The sequence below is a fragment of the Struthio camelus genome, chromosome W (assembly GCF_040807025.1).
Source record: "Struthio camelus isolate bStrCam1 chromosome W, bStrCam1.hap1, whole genome shotgun sequence".
Lineage (NCBI taxonomy): Eukaryota > Metazoa > Chordata > Aves > Struthioniformes > Struthionidae > Struthio > Struthio camelus.
The window spans coordinates 49,892,905-49,912,905 of NC_090981.1; the positions used below are offsets into that span (position 1 = coordinate 49,892,905).

Here is a 20,001-nt window from a genome sequence, read left to right on the forward strand (position 1 = left end):
TACCTTCTACACAGTTATGCATGAATTGCACACCTTCAACACATAAACTTGTTGATGTACTTGACTGTAAGAACACCATCTCAAGATATCAGAAAACCCAGTCATCTAGCAATACGTAACTAAACCATTGACGCTGCGTAGCTAAACCATGGATTCACTACGGTCAGTGACTTGATATTGAATGTTATTTTGTGTGATTGTAACTGCTGACCTGTTTTCAGTGTAGTATACAACTGAAAAAATGAAAATACATTTTAATCAAAATCAGCTTAAATTATAACCAGACTTCATTCCCTAAATAACATTTTTTGACATTGTTAGACTAAAGACTAACAGACTTCTTTCCATAAGAAATGGTATGAGATGCACTGCAACTCCAGGAACATTTATTTGGCCAAAAAAGTCAAATTTGCATGGAGAATTATTTCAAATAACTTGTCTGGCTTTCACGGAACTGCTTTCCTCACAGCTCAGCTGTACTTCACTGCCATTTTGGAGTTTATGTCCCAATCTGGTGAGTCCTCAGACAGTCCCTTAGAGGATACCACTGTGCAGAATTGGATAGAAACTCACCTCCCATCTCCCCTTCACAGTGGTGGTAGTTTAGCTGTCACTGAAGTCAAAGTTGCACCTTAAAAAAGAACTGTAAGTGCCCAAGTTTCAAAACAAAGTTATTTTTAAAGGCTTGTAAATATCTTTCCTCTGTTACATCTTCAGTGTTTCTTCTTTTTTTTTTTTTTGACCAGCTTAGTTCATAGCATGCGATAATGGCAGTATTAGTGCATTTCTTCTCAATATGCTTCCTGCACATGAAAACATGGAGAAGAGACCATCCAAGCTACGTTTATCTTACTGTGCTCTTTCAGTGGCCATGTTTTTTAAATCTTATAAGAGACCAGTGTGCAATATCATACTGAAAATCACATGAGCACACATGAATAATCTAGTGGTAATGAGAACACAAAGGGGAAAAAACATTCCCTTTCAGAAATGAAGATAAATGTTAAAGTTGCTAATGCAAAATAAACCACTTCGACCTTTGACTTTCTATTCCCCAACTTGAAGTTCTTTTAAATTCAGTCATTAGGATAAAAGCTACTGAAAAAGGATTTAAAAAAAAAAGCCAGATACCCACAGCTGGTGGAGCTGAACCTGATAGCAACTATTTGATTGAAACATGTTTGCAAGGAGAGATGACAATTGGTTTTAAAGTGAATATTTACTTGCCATTATTCAGGAAAGGTTATTAGAAAACTTGTCCTATCTCAGAGGGGCACCTGAGGGGAACCATCTGCAACAGGGTGCCTCCAGCCTTGGATATAGTTACAATCCACAGTTATTCAAAAGCCATATTATTCTTTGCACAACTTAGTTTTATAATAACCTATAGTAGAGTGGTACTAGTAATATAGTAATAATTACTGTGCTAACAGAAGAAGTTGCTAAAGAAGTTTTAGAAAGAGTCATATCTTTAGTAACATTTTGGTAGCTCGTTAATCCAGAACCTTGGGGTTCCAGGATGAAATATTTAGACACATAAATGGCAGCTGGCAACAAACCTAGAGGTTCGGTGGTTGCTTTGGAGTTTAGCCAAGGCAAACTAAACGTAGCTGTATGTTGCGTGCAGTCCTCAAAGCCAGCATGGGATTCTGGTGTGTTGGAAGTCTTAGCTAAGACAGTGTTTGTAGCAGTGGCTTACCAAAATGGATTCTTAACTTGCACAGAAAAAGGCACTACCTGTTGAAGAGTGTAACTTAGCAGAAAGGCCCAGGAAGGATACCTAGCAGGAATAAGGAAGGAACCTAGCAGGAATAAGGAAGGAACCTAGCAGGATAGCTCTTTCTCTGCCACCTGAACAAGCTGTAGGTCTCTCCATCAATATAGGGAATGAGGGTCCACAAATGAGTTTTCCTTGCCAGAGAAATTTATCTTCCTACATATAGTGTGCTGCTGAAGAAATCCGTTGTGAATTGTACTTTTTATGAAAGCTAAAGGTTACACTGAAGCCCATAATCCTGGGAGTTAACAGTGTGTTATATAAAAAGTCAAATGATTTATTAAAAGGCATTTCCCCCAGCAATTAACACTTGGTACACAGAGAAAAAACTTGTTTTGGTTTTTCCTTTTTAACTCCTCTGCTTTTAAACCTATTAAAAAACCTTTTACAAGCGAGAAGCTGACAGCTCACACAAATTCTTCCCTGTGCTAAGAGATCCTTAGTCTATGTACGCATGCTTGCCAACTAGGTTAGTCATTACTGTTAAATTTAACATGGAAATAAAAGGAGATAAAGTAAGGCAGAAGGTACGGTATAAACAGATAACAGCCAGAAAAACATAAATATGAGACTCCATTTTTCACGAGTCAGTGTATCCAGATAATGTAGCACACATTTTTGAGGCGACACAATCAAGCACCCGTGTTTCAGCTTCAGGCTCAGTTTTGTGTTTTCTGGCTTGTTATGTAAGAGGTGTAGTTCTCCTTAAGCTCTGAGGTGTTGTGAAGAATAGTAGACAGTTGTTTCCAGACCCCACTCCCCACATGTTCACAACCACTTTTCCTATCCTGGCAAAGACAAATTAAACGGAAGCTAGGGTGATGTGCAGACTACTGGACTGACAGCGTGAGTCCATGGCTCAGGGTAAGACCCAGCAGAGAAGGAGGAACTTTTTTCCCCCTCATCTTCTGAAGGAAGCCTTAATACCCTGTGTTTTGTACAGCTAAAATGAAGCTGTGGGCTCAGTGCCAGAATACGCCAGTTGCCTGCACAACACCACTTCATATTGGAAATCGAAATGACGACGGTTGACAGCAGTATGAAATGATGTGAAGAGAACAGCCACGTAAACTGAGGCAAATTTCTTCCCTTTCCTGTTTGTTTCCTTCCCCATCCTTTCTCTGCCTGCCATTATAGCCTGAAACACTTCAGGGCCAAAGCTGCCTTTTACAAATGGAAAACAACATCTGCTACTACATTGCCAGTTACTTGGAACGGCCCCATGGTCCACCCCATTCCACTGAGAGAACTGTTGCTCTAATCCACCCAAAAGCATCTCAGTACCTGATATGCCGGAATAGGCTAGAAGACTAGGATATTGGCTGAAAAGCTAGAGACAATAGTGAATAAGTACAGGAAGAAAAAGTAAGAAATTTCCATTGTTGTGGGGTTAGAAGCCTCAGCTCCCAGAAACCTCTCTTCACTTATCAACTGCAACACGCACACCAATTTTCATCAAAATAGGTTCAACGATCTTTCCCACCTATTTCACATATCAACTTAAAACTTTGGTAAATCTTATTCAGATTTTTCCCTCCCACTTCCAAAAGGGTCACCCTTCGCTTAACACACTTTGTTACACCTTCTTCAGTTTATCCAACTTGGAATCACAGACAGCAATTACAGTCCTTTTAGAGAACCGCTCCGGCTGTGAAGGAACGGTATTGGGTTAGTCTGGAATGCCCTCCACATTCAAGTCACTGAGATCCTTAGTCAGGATGGTGTCTGGTTTAACCAAAAGTTTCCTCTCGGTAATCTGGAAACTCCTCCTACAGAGGAGTTCTGTTTACATTTCCCTTTAACTGAAACTGAGCCAACCTACCATCCCTCGCTTTAAGACAATTTTCTAAGAGCAGGTCTTCTATGACCTTTCTACTTGTCAGGGCTTAGCCTAAGCTAGCATCGCCTCTTGTCAGCAGTCATTTGGCAAAGAGCACTGTCATTATCACATCCTGAGATCCCTGCGCCACATGAGCATTACTAGTTCAGCAGTCTGTATGTGGTAAATCCAACTTTTTGTGAAAGGCATTATTTCAGGCAGTGCTTACTTCTCTGCTACTGACATCCATATCTCACCTTCAGACTACAAACTGGTAAGAAATTATGAAGTCTGCAGACCAGGATGACAATTTAGGATGAAAAGACCTCAGTGATAACGGATGGGGAAAAAAGCTAGTTAACACACACTTGTAAGCCTGCGTTCTCAGCTTTCAAGGAGGTAGTAAGCAGAACATACAGCACCATCTGGTGCCCGCAGGCACAAACTGCACAGTTTCTGCATCCTAGCTTCCGAGGGGAATATTTCTACAGGGAACTGCAAAAATTCACTAGAGTGAACATTGAAGCCCAGGTTTCTAGTATGTAGGTGAAATAACTGAGCAACTGACTGCATAGGCTCCTTAATGTGGAGCCTAAAATGAGTCTGCAGTGAGCTAGAAATGAGGCCCTTCCATCAAGATACCCTTTGCATTTTACTTTTAAAAAACTTTAGTAAAATGCTGGAAGAATTTCATTTAGTAAAATGCTGGAAGCATTTCAGAAGCAATAAGCTCAGCTGGGGACAGCTTTTCTAAAGGAAATCTCTTCTGTTTAAGATTCAGTTACAGAGTCTAAGTGACAACAGAGCTCTTGCCTACTACACCATTTCCAAAACACCAGGCACTGCAAGTGAAGAAGCAAGCTTTAAAGATAGCCTTGATCTTGCAATACCCACCTAACAATCCAACATGTCATTCTTAACAAATACAAATAATTCACAGCATTTCTTCTTATCTCTGGATTTTCTTTAACGTTGACTTCATTTCAGGATCTAGTGATTTTAAGGCTAGTAGCAAACAGATAATAACTTGACAGAGCCATTTTCTATTTGCCAGTCCCAGTGCTCAGAAGGAGCTTTTATGGGAAAAGCTCTAAACGGACACATCAATCTCCTACAGATCTTTTCTTAGAGTTCATGAGGTGTGCATGTATGAGTTGGAAGTTCATGGGCTGGAATGACTGCCTGTAACAGTAATTGTGCTAGGTCACATTATTTGCTCTTTAATGCCTTGCTCTGTTAATCTCATCTTCTTTTCTCCTCTTGGATTCTTAAACACACAGTCAAGTTACCACTAAGAGGTCTAGTCTAACAAGCCACCACGTCACCCAGCCTCTAGTAATTGCCAGTGAGTTGCTCTTAGCCCATACCTAATTTATTTAGCTCAGGCTGCAAAGGCAGCACTTTATGCCAGAAGATGAGCTAAGTCACGTTTGCTGTGAGAAAGATCATGCACGGGAAAAGCTGTCAAGACTTACTTACGTGTGTGTTAGCCCACGATTCATTCATCAAATTCATCGACCCAACAGATTCTCAATAGAACTTATAATTGCTTCTACAGTACAAATACATCCCAATAATATCTGCAAATGGCAGTAACAGTATTCCATATTCAACAGTGGACTTTTGGTAATGTGTAATTGGTTTCTAGAAAATACAGTTTTACAATTTCCCATTAAATTATAACTGTCCCTTTTTTATAAACTTGGGTACATATTTATAATGGTCTTTAGGACATGAATATATATATGAATATATATATATATAAAATCAACATTTTGTGTTATTCTTACAAAAATAGTTTTAATGAATTTGCTTTTGGAGAACGGTTTAATAATTATTTTGGACTAAGGGTGTTGTAACAGAACAATCATTTTTAATGTATTTTTTTTAACATTTTCTTCACTGAAGTTTAATTAATGCTGATTCTAATTCACTCAGTCACAGTCTTGTTGACTCTGAAATTCTGGCTTTTATTCCAGCTTGCCACCACCGAGTTCTGACTTGGAACCCTTTCCTCCTGCTATGAGACAAACCCGTCTCATGTAAAATTGCATTCTAACATTTTTGTTCATCTGAAAGGTACTTTTCAGTGTGAGCAAAAGCATCATTAGAGGCCCAAACACTAGTCTGATAGACAACAGTTAAATATATTTTGCTTGGGGATTGCCAGTTCATGGCTCACTAAAATCAGTGGGTTTTGCACTGCATGCCAGCTTTCGCTGCTAGGCAGTTACTCTGCGGTAACACTAGTTGACAATGTTTACTGAACATTATTATTGTATAAGGAATTCATATTCAGTTAAACGAACATCTGAAACATTGCAAACAATCCTTTGTGATGGAATTCTTCCAGTGCTTTGTGTAATGTTTGTTTTATAGAAAGTATTAAAATGATCGAGTGACTCAAACACCTTGTATTCTGAGCGTCCTTAGCTATGTGTCCTTACAAATACATAGTAAGAAAATAAAATGGCACTTTTGAAATAAGTAGTTTTATTTTGATTCAGCAAAATAGTTCTAGCAAATTTAGCCTAGAACTATGGCATAAATATTTCCCTCCACAGTCTTGCTTCCATGGTGTCCTTTTTCCTGTATGCAACCATAGAAATAAAATTGACTAGGAAAGTGGGACTTCACATGAGATTTTTGCAGGACACATTTTCTGTTGTCAAATAATACTTTTCTACCAAGAAATTTAGAAAAAAACTCTCTCTCTTTCCTGGGGAAAGGGATACGGGGGAGAAACTGGAAGAAAGTGAAGGAAACTTTGGGTTTTCCCTTTTTCAAAAGTGACATACTTCTTACTCAGCAAAAATAACACTTTCAATGTTGATTAGTAAGAGCCAAGAGCTAGAACGAGGACAGAAGGGTTCTCCTATATACTGGGTTTCTCAGCTCTTGCCAGCTGAAAAGCCAAGGGATGTAACTCCAACAAACTATTACAAAGGCTGAAAAGTTTTTTTTTCTTAACTGATTTAGAATAGAATATGGAAGGTATATGTACTGACAACTATTTTTTCTCTATTTTTGGATTTAACTAAACCCTATCTGTCAACAAAAACATTTTTGACCAAATGTATGTTCAAATTTTCTGAGTCGAAAAGAGTAAGTAAGGAGCATGTACAGTTCCCCTGTAAGCTGTACTCCACAAAACAAGTGTATGAGCAATTCATCTGCTGGGATACAGTGATCCTTCGCTGCTTCTGCTCAACACTTCTGTCTTTATCCTATTGAACTGATGATGGGGTTTTCCTGCGTTTGGTTGTTCGTGGTGCTGCTTATTTTAAGTTTGGCTCTGCTTTCCTTTTGGGGAGCTTAGCTCAAACCGCCAGAGCAACGCAAGGTGCAAAAGGCACCATGTGGCCCTGTACATTAGGTGTTTCCCTGCTCCGGCTCTCGGGAGCACGGCCAGGCCTTGGCGCTCTACAGCCCACTCGGCCCGCAGCCGAGCCCGATCCGGGCGCATCCAGGCCCTCGCCCTGAGGTGGTTTCCGCGGTGCGATTCCTCACGGCAGGTAAAAACCTCAGCGAGAAGCAAGCCTATGTGATGCTTTTTGCATGGTCAGCGTGACGAGGCCTCGCTCGCGCCCTGGCCCTGGTGCAGCCCTAGGCCCAGTGGTGGCAGCCGTGGCAGCACCGCCGCGACCGCAGACCCCTTTCCGGGGGGACCCCCCCCCGGCCCCACACGGCCCCGCAGGCAGCGGGCGAGGCCTGGCGGCCGAGGAGCACCACTGCGGCGGTCAAACGACCGCCAACGGCTGCTGTCCCCGGACAGACAAACCCGCCGGAGGCTGCTGCCCCCCGCCGGGCGGGGGAAGGAGCCCTCCCCGCCTGCCCACAGCCGTTGGAGGAGCCGCCACGCGGCGCGGCGCTCCTTTGCCGCCACTCGCCGCCCGCCGGCGCTCCTCGGCGCCGCCGCCCCGCGCCCCGCGTCCCGCCGCCGCGCAGCCGGGGCGCGCCGGGGCCCGCCGGCGGGGCGGGCGGCGCGGGGCAGCGCCGCCTAGCGACCCTGCCAGGGGAGGGGGTGCCCGCGGCGCGGGCCGCGCGGCGCGGCGGCCAATCAGCGCCCGCGGCGGGGGGTTCCCGCCTCGGCGGCCGCGCGTGCGGGCGCTTTAAAGGGAGCCGGCGGCGGCGGCGGTGGTGACGGGAGGCGGCGGTTGGGTGGTGTCGCCCTCGCGAGCGCTTCGCTGCCGCCCGTGGGCTGCCTCGTCTACAAGTTACCTTCTAGTTTGGGTTGTCTCGCACGTAGGTTGCCTTCCCGCTAGGTTACCTTGCCCGTAGGTTGCTGTCCTCGGTGGTTGTCTTGCCCCAGGGGCCTACGTGTAGGTGAGGCTGCCTGGTTTGAGGCAGTGGGGTCAGTTGCGCCCGGGGAGGAGTGGAGCAGGAATGGGAAAAATCTGCCTCGAGGGCGGTCCGGGTGGATGAGGGTGTGCTATGGGTTGCTGTGTTGGGGTTTGCCCTCAGCCTATGCCCTGTTGGGGGTGGGTGGTTGGCTGGTGCTTTTGGAGTTGGACCTGACTGCTGTCTGCTGCCCTGGCCCCGGGGTGAAGTGCTAGGGGAGCCCAGCTAGGAGCTCGGCCTCTGCGGAAGAGCTGTGGCTGGCAATAAAGTCTTGCCAGCAGCTAGGCTCAGCTGACAGGTGATTTAAGGTGAAGAAACTTCTGCTCCAGTGAGAGTCACACATTTATTAAGTGTTGTGCCTCTGTATTTCTTTAAAGGGAAAAGTCATGAGAGGACTTGGAAAAGACCTTAAACTGGGCAGAAAGCAAAACCGACAGAGAACAATTAAGGTAAGTGCATGCATAGACATTCACTCTTCTCTGTGTGTTGCACTTAAGGAGTTCTCACTTTTATATTTCTTTTGAGAGGGAGATGAGGAAGACTTAAAATATCTTAAGTACCTTTCTAAAGACAAATATTTCTCCTTTACTATTAATCCTTATCATACTTGCTTAACTGCAGGATGTGAAATGTTAGGAAAACATATGCATATGCAACATAACATACGCAAGTTATGGCAGTGACAGCTATTCTGTGGGGGGTTCAGAAGTGTGGGCTTCTCTCCTCTTGGCACTAGAGAGACTACCTGCTACTTAAAAGCAAAAATTACCTGATTTGATAGAAGTAATTGTATGGATGTAGGAAAGTGTCTGTTTATGGGCACTGCAAGCTGACTTTTCCACGTTTAGAGGGTGGTAAGAGCAAAAGAAACAATGAAGGACTTGCATATACCGTAGAAACACAGATGAAAACCTATGTAAATCTTGACAGTAAACAAGATGCCCAATACAGGTAGCTCTTGCCTTAAGTGATTCACAAGGCTTGCACTCTGGTGCGATTCAGATAGCTAACTGATTGAGCGGGAGGTAAAGATGTAAAAGGAAATAGCCATACTGAAAATGCTGAAGCAGGGGATAAGCAGTGCACCCTTAAATGCAGCTGCAGTACAGAAATGTAGTTACCAGCACACTGAGAATATCACTTCAGTGTCAATATTTTTTTTCAGTAACCCCATGGTAAAAGCTGTTTTGTTAAACTGAGTAATGACTGGACTCCGGAAGAGGAAAACTCTGGTGTGGGTGGGTGTGGAGAGGGAGCTAATGGCCAAAACTCAACAGAATGTATCAAGTCTGGCAGTGCATTGTTAGCTGGCTGTTGTTTCTGATGTGTGAACAGCTGCTAGGTGCACTCCAGACTCTTTCATTCAACAGCATCGTGGAAGACTCAGAAGTGGCCTTCTCTTGCTGTGGAACAAGCAGAAGTCGATTAGCCAGTGCTTTCCTGAAGCTGCTAACAGCAGCCTTATGGCAAGAAAGGTTTTAATGTTCTGTTTTATTTTGAGAATTCTAGACTGGTGAGATAAGATATGAGTGATTTAGGGCCTGAATTTAAGAAGCAAAGGTTTCAAATTTGGTCTTCATTCACTTTGATACAAAGCATCCAACTCTGTGGCTGACTTCCAGCATGACCTCAAATGGCTTTGCGGGTTGCAGGTAAAATTTTACCTCCATACAGCCTAAATCAATGAGGTTGAATCTTGGAATCTTTATGCATCCTCCGTTTCATGACTGTAAATGGTGGTACAGTATAGCACATCACCTGGAGATAAGTTCCACTATGGAATAACCAAGTTTAATTTCAAAATAACCTAAAATTGACCGTACTGAGTTAAATTCAGGATTCATCTAGCCCAAGATTATGACTCTAGCAATGACCATAAATCATTCCTCAAGGAAGAAGAGGAACGAAATAAAGTATGTATGATACAGATTAACTCAGTAGAGATACATACCGTGCTGGTGCTGATACAACTAAGGCAAGAAGCTGGCTGCAACACTTTACAGTTCCTTGATGACAGTCTCGCGTCTGACTCTAGTCACATTTCACATGGTGTTTATACTATTACTTTAGTTCAAGTCTGTTACTGAATCAGAAACTGTCTGTGCCATTTGTTTTATGAAAATGTCCACTGTTTGAAGTGCAATATCTGTAAAATATGAACCCTGAGATGAGCAATACTGAATTCAAGTAGAAAGTGGAAGAGACCTCTCAAGTTCAGGCATATGGTATTTCATATATAGATCTCACTATGCATAGACTCTGTGTCTGGTAGGCAGTGTATTGTTAGCTGGCTGCTCTGTCTGAATGTAGCAGTCACTACTGCACTGTCACCTGCTGCAGGGCCAGCTCATCACTGTTGAAAGGCAGTTATGCTGGGAAATGTCAGGGATCTCAATTCCACGAATACGCGTGGTGCATCTGTGTGTGATGGGATGGCAGTGTATGTTAGCTGGTTGAAATTCTGACATCAGCTAACATGCAGTTGCTGTCCTGCTCCGCATACCTTGATCAACAAACTGCAGAACTACTAGTTTTCTTTGAGGAATCTTTTGGAGTTGTGGTTTTTTTTTTTTTTTTGTTCTCAGGCTCATATTCAGTATTATAGCTCTATCTCATATTCCTGTTATCCAAATAATTGAGAGAAAATTCTTATCACCTAGGCTGTTTTTCATCTGCTCTTGGATACACACGTAGTAGGAAGCTTTTAAATACTTGAAATAGGTAAATAATTTAAATAGATCTCAAACAACTTTAAGCTCTCTGAAAGCTTTCTTAAAGAAATGGAATTTAAAAACCTTTTAAAAAGTAGGTGAACTTGAGAATTTTTTTGCTCCCCTTCCTTCTCAGAGTAAGTTGATTTGGGATCACCAGTGTGCTTAAAAACGGTATGCAGTCTTGCCAGGAGACACAATTTTAAAAGGACACAATTTTATGCCTTGGAAGGATAAAAGGCTGGAAGCACATTGATCCTTTTGATTCATATTGCACTGTGAACTTCTATCAAACACATTGTCACAGGTAACATGGTGATACTTTTATTCGCATCTTGGCACTTATTTACAGAATGCAGAGAAAACTGTCCTTATAGGAGCACCCAGAGTAAGTAACAGTCCCATTCTTGCAAACCCTCCAAGGAAGGTCTCCTAGGGAAGGAAATAGGAGCAATTGTTGTGAAGGTCTGTAGAATGAGGTTGATCCTAGTGTTGTGTGTGGTGATTAGGCAGTGTAGTTAGTTAGCTGCTCTTTATACGCCAGCAACTAACTACACTACCACATTAGCACATCACTGTTGACACAAGAATATACAGAATGCAGTTATAAATATCTCCTCAGATCTGTAGGTGGTGTGGGGACCTATACCAACCTAGCTCCCCTGGCTGAAAGGAATTGTGCTAGTTTATGCAAACCAAGTGAATGAAGGGTATACAAATAGACTTAACTGTGTTTGACACAGTTAGGCAGATAAGCTAACTGGTTTCTAAAGAGCTGCTAATTTATGTATTACATACTCAAGTAAAAGTTTCAGGTTTAGGCCCCATGTGAATTTATGCTTCTCTTACACCATTGAATGACATCTTCTTAACTTCTGGAACATGCATGCATGGTATCGAAAGGAGAACAGTGGGACCACAGATGTGGTTTTGAAGCTTCTCTGCTTTATCTTTACTGCTGCATGTCATTCTGTGTGAGAAGAATTCTGTGGTTTCAGCTCAGTGAAACTTAGGCTAAGCTGAGTGAAATGAGAATTGTTGGAAAGTAGGGTTTATAATTCACTAGGAAGTTCTTTCTTTGATCAGTTCTTTGATAAAAAATGAGCCTAAGAGGGGAGGGAAAGAAATTTCTCACGAACAAAAGGTTCTCTGCAGCTTGTCAGCTCCACCTGGAAACTGTATTCTTCCAGGTTGCGTTTAGGCATAAATAAAAACCTTGGAATCATCCACTGCATTGGGTTCAGTGAAATGCGTTTCTAATAGTGGCCACAGCTCCTGGGATTTGTGGCTCTGGAAGCGGCCCTGCTTGCTGTGAGGGCACGTTGTTTGAACCGAGGACCAAGGTAAACAGAGACCTAGAAAAAGGAGAGCAGGGGAAAGAAGTTGGAACTAGTCACAAAACTGGAACATAAAGCAGATCTCCAGAGTGTCAAGATAAAGAGGCCAAAATCTGGCCAGAAATCCAGTCAGAAGTGGGAGCAGGAATGAGGGTGAGAGGCAGGGCCGGAGCAGGAAAATGAGGTAGTGCTGGGGTGAAGCATATGTGGTGGTATTGGATTAGAGCCACAGACTGCAATAAGATGAGCTGTAAGGTGGTGCTGCTGCAGTCAGGGTTAGGTTGAAGTACTTCTACAGAGTCCTTCATCCTGAGTGACCCTGCTCTGGGGATATGTCCAGATGTGAAGATAACGTTGCTGCTTTGCAAACAGAGAAATCAAGGAGCTGGGGCTGCAGGTCATGAATACAGGCTGTTCCAGAGCAACAGGAGCTGTGTCCGGTTAAGTAAACAAACCACAGCCAGAGTTCAAAATCTGTCTGTGCAACTGTCTGCACACTTGGCACAATTTTGGCTTCATTGTACAGTGACTGAGGCAGGTCAGGTGATATCATGGGCCACAGACTGTTCTCTGTAGGGAGTATGGGAAATGCCACCCTCTTATGTGGGAGAGAAGAGAATCTAACTACAGGAACACGAGAAAAAGGCGTCTGGTCTTATTTACTAGCATAAATATTGTTTTAGAAGTCATCTTGGGACATCTCAGTTCCTCAAGCATGGCATATATTCACTGAACCATTGATATATGTGCTCAGCAGCCAAGCATTTTCGGTTATAACTTGAATTAACTGGGACATGTCCAATCACGGACTCTGTATTTGATGTGTACTAGTATATTTAGACTATTTGCACTCCTAGGTAAATTTTTGGAACAAGGAGCTGATAGTTAAATAATATCTGTTGGAGATAATGAGGCTATGTCAGATCGAAGGAGGGAAAGATGCATTAAATTTTTCAGGTTATGCTCAAATGGAGTTGAAGAAGCTTTAAAACTTCTGGACTGGATTCTGTTAACCTCTTTATGAGGGTAGTTTTAGCTGCAGTCAGTGGGATTATTTATGAATCCAAAAAATAGGTTTTAATCAGTTTATAGCATGTGTAGTTTAGTATATATTTTGATATGCTCTATGCTACATAAACTGTAAGTGGATATTTATACAAACTTGTATTCATATTGTATTGGCTTTTATCACAGGTAAATAGGTGCTTTGCTGTGTAACTGTTCTAATTTGGTTATTATTTATTTGCCTTTCTAAGTCTGTGCAAGTTTTACAGTTTAAGATGCTTTACTTTTACTTGTGATAACTGGTAACTTGGTTTTAAGAAGGAAGTGATTTTCCCTATATATTACATTGGAAGAGATGGTATGTCTGAATAGTGAACGGTTAGTGCAAGCACAGTGCTTTTTTTTTTTTTTTGGAGGAACAGTAATTAAACAGTAAACTTGGAAAAACTCAGTCCATGTTTAGATTCAGGATTGAATGATACCTAAATTCAGTTCACACATTTCTACACAAGGTGGATATATCATACTGTGACTAAGAAAGGGAAGATGTTCGGTGAGTGTTTTCTTAGGCAAAAGTTTCCTTTTCTAGGAATCTGAAGTAAACAGCAAACAGCGGATTTGATAATTCTCTCCAGCCATATGCTAATATCCCAGGCTATTTCTGAACACCAGGAAGGATATTTGGTGTTAATGCCCACACATTGAGTTATTTAAGGAGAGGGTATATCTTACAAAAACACTTGGCAGTTTGAAACAGAACAATCAACCTATCCCACCCTGCTTTGCTCACTTACGTTTATTTAATTCAAAATGAGTTTGCAGTTGTATGCTGGACTGGGAGGATTTCAAGGTGAGAAGAGCAGGGCTTGCAGCCCCCTTTTTGCTGCCTCTGCTTGAAGACTATTGTTTTCTAGTAGGGTACATGGCTGGGGAACATCATCTTGAACTATCTCAAAGATGTGCTAGAGGATGTCTGTTAGTGTGCCAGTCTATTGTTTGTGTGTGTGGTTCTTTGTTTTGTTTTGTTTTGCCCCTTGCATCCTGCTCTAGGCAGCCAGGTGTGTTCACAAAGGCCCTGCCTTCCTCCAGATCAGAAGACTGGGGAATCCAGCAGGAGATGAGCTCACAGCCAAGGCACTATACTGCAGTGCAAATATATGGAGAAGTCGTATGAGGCTTCAGGTGTTGCTGTACAGGTGAAATGTAAAACGAATCAAAATACACACAAAGCAGGCAAGGAAACATTTTTGTCACTTTTTTCTTTTAATAATAATCTCATTTTCTATGTACAGTTTTTCTTTTTTTTTTTTTTTTGGACTAGGTTTACAGCTTCACAATTCAGTAATCGTCCTCTGTTAATATTGCAAAGCTGGTATCTTAAGTGGCTTTTTTTTCTAAAAACACTGATATGATACCTCTGGACTCCATGTCATTCAGTTAGAGTAGTTACGTATTAATGGAATACCAAAACCTGTTTTTATTGGTAGATGTGAAACAAAACTCTCTGGTAAATTATTCAGTGTTTGCACAGGTCCTCTTGTTTTTAGCTATATTCCTGCTGGTGACAACTGTGACTAACTGCAGTCAGCAATGTAAAGAAACATTCAGAAACTTTATGCCAATTGCAGGTCCAGTCCTGCAGGATACTGAGTGTCTTGCCATTCTCAGTGGCTTCAGTGGTGCTCAAGGCTATTGGAGGAGCAAACCCAACGTTAATTGACATAGTGGAGCTGAAAATACTAACACCAAAGAGAAGTAAAATCACCTGATGGTTTCACTTCTAGCAGCATTTCCCGGGAATGTACTAAGGTTGTGCACACATGCTGTTGAATGGATTCACAGACTGAATGGCTTTTTCAGAGGTCTTCTTTTTTTTTCATGATGATCTGCCTGATCAAGGATGCTACTTCTGGCTTGATAGTTTCTATGGGCTCTTCAGGTCTCCAGAATTTCACAACTTTACCTTCGGGGCTGACAAGATATTTCCAGAAATTCCATCTAGGCTCTTTCTTTGAAGAATCTGCAAGAGTGGCATCAGAGCATTTTAATGACTCCCTGAGGCTTGCAATTATTTCATTACTTAGCAGTGACTGGTTAGCTGTTTGTTCATTTTAATCCTACCTTGTTCTTTGCTAGCGTTCTGGACCTGAGTTTACTGTTTGGTGTTAATGATCTGAAAAGTGGAAGTGCATGATACTCTCACCTTCTGCTGAAACCGTTGAAAAGTTTCTACTTTTACTATGCTCCGCTTCCTATGGAGGAGTGTATGGGGGTTGCATGCTCATCAGGGAATCCTCAGTGTTATGTGGGCTTACGTGAGGAGAAATGGGAGCAGGAAGTGATGGTGGCTGTGGTTGCTTGCTTCAGCTCTTTCCAACCCGTGAGGCAGAACCTTACTGGTAACTTTGCTGTAATGAATTCCTGGCAGAAAGCCTTTTGACCCCAGAAATAGTGTCAGGAAACCATATGGCTCCCAGAGGAGACTGAAGCAGCTTCTTGACTCTGCCTTTATCGTGGTAGAGTCTTACTAGACCTGGTCAGGAAGGGGAAGTCTTGCTTTGAGGGAAGAACTAGAAAACTGCATGAGATTTTGACCAGGGGACAGGCATGCAGTGGGGAACAATGCTGAGCCCCACAGTCATTCTTGGAGGCAGTGTGCTGAATTTTGCCACTTATAATATTTGTAATATCACGTCTGTAATAGGACTCCGTGCAAGCAATGGGTATAGTAAAGGTCTTGTCAGGGAGGCTCTGACCCAGCTAGTAATTCTAGCTTTGCTGAGTTGTGTGCATCTAGGATCGCTTTTGAGGTAACGTAACCCCATCTCTGAGTGTTCTTTCAATACTTATTAATGTATATGAGTATCTGTAAGTATACATACGTAGGAAGCTGGAGGTTATTCCAGGAATGGCAAGGTCACAAACCTTGCACTGGGCCAGCAAAACACCTAACTGCTATGAAGACAACAGGATGTCGAGTTGCATGAAGGCCCTGGCACCGTATTTATGCTCCCAGTAGGTCCTCTTTGCACTAACCTGTCTAGCAGAGGAGGGCAAATGCCAGCTAACAGTCACAGTCAGCAGAAGGTGTAGGATGAAAACGTTCAACCTTCTGATTGTCAAGACAACTAAATATAGGAGAGGTGGTACTCTGGTGATGCACAATAATTTCCTGTGAAGCAGAGGAATACAGGGAAAGAAAGGCCTTATTTCAAAATATTTAATTCCTGGGGGATCTTTCTCCTTTTTATAGATGAACAACGTCAAATAAGAACTGAATGAGTGAATGTGGTATGTTTCTGTATGGGTAGGAGTAGATATTTATCTAGCCAGGCAACTGGTCAAAGCCTTCTAAATTTTACACCCTCAGTGCTGTCGTTAAAGTGCAACTCTTCTCCTTGGTAAGATCATGGAGGACAAACAAAGTCCAATGTTTTCGGCTAGGTGAACGGAAACAAGGTTTAGTTCCAAACTGATGGCATAAAATAGTGCATGTGGCATGCCCCCTGTTGTGACATCCAAGTTTCCCTTTTCACTTCTGTATCCTCACATCATCATCCTATGTGGGGTTGGTAAATAATCCATCTGTTGAAAGATGAGGATGTGAGGCACAGTGATACTAACTGCTCTGGGATCTGGTACCTACTTGCCATAGTCGCCTCTCTAATGAACTTGGAGAGGCCCCTGCAGAGTGCAAGTCAGTAATTCCACAGGACATCGGGGCAACTGGAAACAACGAGGCTTTACCTGAGGTCCTCAGCGAGATGCCTAGAGGTAGGTGGGAGGAAAGGCAGTCATAGCAACTGTTGTGACCAGTTGAGAAATAACTGAGGAAAGGCACGATAATAATTTTCAAGTACCTAAGAGGTATCACTGAGGATATGACGAGAAGCAATGGGTTTAAGGGATGTAAGAAAGATTTCATTTAGATGTGCAAATAGCTTTCTAACGAGAGGAGTTGTGAAGAACTGGAATAGACTGGGAAGTTTTGGAGTTTGTGACTACTGTACTAGTCTGGAAAAGCACCTGTTGTACTGGTTTAGGTAGCTGTGACCCTGAATGGGACAATGAGATGGAATATAGCTAGGGGTCTTCTCATACCTTATTTTCTAGTTAAAAAAGATGTGGTAGAAAAGGGTTGTGGTCTAATTTTCCTTTCTTTCATATACCAGTGCTTGGTATATGAAGATCTGACCACAGCTCGGGAAAATTCAGAGAGGCTTTTTAGTTGGCTTTGTGTCTGTGAGGATTTTGGTCACCTGAATACAGCCTCATTTCACTTGTGAGAGCATGAGGCTTTAAGTCAGTAAATGCCTAACGTAACAGGAGTCTGGAATACTTGTGCAAGTGGATTTTGTAGACTGGGCCCTTAAACTTACAAGATGAGTTAATGTAATGACTCTTTGCTAAGAAACGCATTTTCTTATCCGCAGGTGTTTGTTAATTCTTCCACTAATATTAAGACAACCACAGTTACATTTTTCACCATAAGAAAAGTTGTTTTCCAACAAAAATCACATAGTTTGAAACAGGATTTTGTAGATGGGAGTCTTTGCACTCAGCTTTGTATGTCCGCAAAAGAGATGTTTCTAGCTGGGCTAGTCATAGCAGACTTTTTATCATAAGTGGGGAGAAACAGGTGCTTTCAGGGTACAACTCTTCTAAACTCTTTTTTTAATATCTACATTCAAATGTAGATACAATACCACAAGTACAGGCAGTGCAAGATACAAAAGAAAATAGTTACCTATTAGAAATTTAAAGGCCGGCTCTGCTTCTGATCCTAGAATCTTGATTTTGTGGAAAACAGGGAAGGTTACTCCATAGTTTCCTTTGGCAAAAGATTCTATTTCCTGGCTTGAACTAGGCTCTGATTCTCCAAACTGGTTGCAGGGAAAGGCCAGCACAGTGAAGTGGGAGGGACCAAACTCTCTGTGTAATTCTTGCAGTGCGATGTAATTTTTGTCTGTGTGTTGGCAGTAACTGGCCACGTTTACAACCAAAGTCGCCTTCAGAGAAATAAAGTTAGAATACTTAGAAGGAAACTAAAGATAGCATAGAGATTTCAATCAAGTCTTAAAGTGGCATATTCCACTGTCTCAGTTGTCCTCTCTGGAGGGCTAGACTTATCTCTCTGACCATAATTTTAGTAAACAGAGTAAGAGTGATAGCAGCTGAAGGTATTTACTTTTTTTTTGAGACCTCTTGTTTTAAAAATCCTGTAAGTGGACCGACTGTTTCTGATTACAGCTTTGCTTAAAAATAAGCATGTAAAAAGCATATATTTAAGACAGGCACTAAAATCATGTTTATTAGGTCAGCTACAAAAATTCAACACAACGTGCTGCCCTTCTTGACTAACATGGTTAAAATGCACATATTCCGTTGTTAACCTTATTGATTTGTAATAAAGAATATAATTTTAAAAAAAATTTGTTAGCTTTAGTCCTTAATTCTTGAAACATACCTACGTAAAATAGATTTCCCTCTAGCTTACCATTTACATTTTAAAGAACAGGAAATTAGCGCAAACTCTGTCATAAATTCCCCGGACCAAACTTTTTTGCCACCTACAAATGGATATAGTTTTCAGTATAGATTCAAGGCAAAGATATAATGAAGTTGTAACTTACTTTCCCTCTGTACTTTTCCAAGGAAACAATCCTTCCTCGTGAATCCTTGACTTCAAAAGAATAAAAATCTTTCATTTTAGGTTTAAAAAATTTGAGTTGCAGTAGGCAGAGAACTGCAGTACACAAAACCATCGACAGAAAAACAACAAAGACCCTGGCTTTGGGCACTGAATATTTTAAAGGATAAGTAGTTGTAAGAGGCTCCATTTTTCAGAAACTTTGGAGAGGAGCCTGGGCAGGCCTGGAATGTGAAGGAGGAGCTGAAATATGAAACTCGCAGCTGCGCGGCTCAGGCTAAAAAGAACAAGCTGCTCATTTTCTTCCTGCTGTAGAAGCGACTATGCTGGACTTCAGAACACTTAGAAAATTACAGAAATATCTCTCACTAGGAAAAAAGAAACAAATGGAAAATGTGTTCCCATCACCTAAGGGTATTTATTGATTGCTTTATTCAGCTGACTTACGTGGAAAACTCCAGTGTTTGCACATTATCTTGAGAACTGACTGGGAGCTTTTTTGCTGGTCTGTAAGTGCAGCTCTAGCACAGCCTCTGGGCCCTTGTGCTATCAGGCAGGACAAGCAGTTTTGGAACCAGCTGTTTAGGTAGAAGGAGGGCAGTGTGGCAGAACCTGCACTGTTTGCTGCCTCTCTTCTGCCTGTCATCAGCTGCTGAGTGATTGCAGGCAGCATCTGTGGATTTGTCTGTAAGAGTCTTTTACAGCACATTGGGAAAGTAAGACTCCTTGTTTGCGAGCTGGTGTGAAGGAATGAAGGAAGAAAATCAAATTTTTTTTTTTTTTTTTAATGGGAGAAGGGGGCATAGAACTGATGATAGAAAATGAGCTTTTTTTTTTTTTTAATGCTACTGCCTAACTGCTTGTAGCTCTGCTGAGATGAGAAGCTGAAGAGTCTGCACAAGAGCAGAATGAATTGACTGAGAATCTCAGATCTAAGTGGGGTTTTACTGAGGAACTGTGAAAGACACTCTGAACTTTAAAGCCATGCAAGTTTGGTGTCTTCTCTATCTGCCTCTTATGATTTTCTATGTTCAATACTTTTCCCCTATGCTAGAACACTTTGATGTCTTTGCCTGTTGCTTCTTCGTATCCACAGGGACGTTTTAGACATCAACATGTAGTGATGACAATGCAGTTACTGAAAGAACAGATTTTTTTTGTCAATAATTCTTCATGTCTTCCCTTTTCTCATCTTCCCGTTTTCTTCCTGACCTTTTACTATTCCTTCTCACGCTCTATCAGTTCTGTTGGCTTCCAGTATTTGTATGGGTGTCTTCTCTGATTTGAGCGTATGTGAGGCTTGAGGTCTGACTGACACTGAGGCCTAAAAGCATCATGTTTCAGAGGTGGGGAACAGAGCA

The 20,001-nt window shown here is 42.0% G+C and overlaps 2 protein-coding genes across 2 annotated transcripts in view; one reads left to right on the forward strand and one right to left on the reverse strand.

The window, feature by feature from the left end:
• The first annotated feature begins 7,803 nt into the window (after nt 1–7,803).
• LOC138064186 (cell division cycle protein 20 homolog B-like) overlaps nt 7,804–20,001 on the forward strand; it is a 32,738-nt gene continuing 20,540 nt past the window's right edge. The window contains exons 1-2 of the mRNA XM_068925748.1: nt 7,804–7,841; nt 8,315–8,386. Coding sequence (XP_068781849.1) covers nt 8,324–8,386 — 63 coding nt within the window. The 5' untranslated portion in view covers nt 7,804–7,841; nt 8,315–8,323. The remainder of the gene's footprint in view (nt 7,842–8,314; nt 8,387–20,001) is intronic.
• On the reverse strand, nt 14,250–18,866 carry LOC104146850 (probable glutathione peroxidase 8). The gene is made up of 3 exons (XM_009679092.2): nt 18,624–18,866; nt 17,738–17,999; nt 14,250–15,010 (listed from the first exon to the last, which is right to left on the reverse strand). Exons 1-3 carry the CDS (start codon nt 18,828–18,830, stop codon nt 14,847–14,849), a joined length of 633 nt encoding a protein of 210 aa, XP_009677387.1. The 5' UTR covers nt 18,831–18,866; the 3' UTR covers nt 14,250–14,846.

Bases quoted from the DNA above. Each gene is read 5' to 3' on its own strand.
- LOC104146850 (XM_009679092.2), bottom strand. From the start codon at position 18,830: ATGGAGCCTCTTACAACTACTTATCCTTTAAAATATTCAGTGCCCAAA. The intron at 18,000-18,623 runs GTAAGTTACAAC...ATTTCTCTGAAG, and splicing joins TGGAAAAGTACAGAGGGAAA to GCGACTTTGGTTGTAAACGT. The intron at 15,011-17,737 runs GTAACTATTTTC...CCACTCTTGCAG, and splicing joins GGCCTTTAAATTTCTAATAG to ATTCTTCAAAGAAAGAGCCT.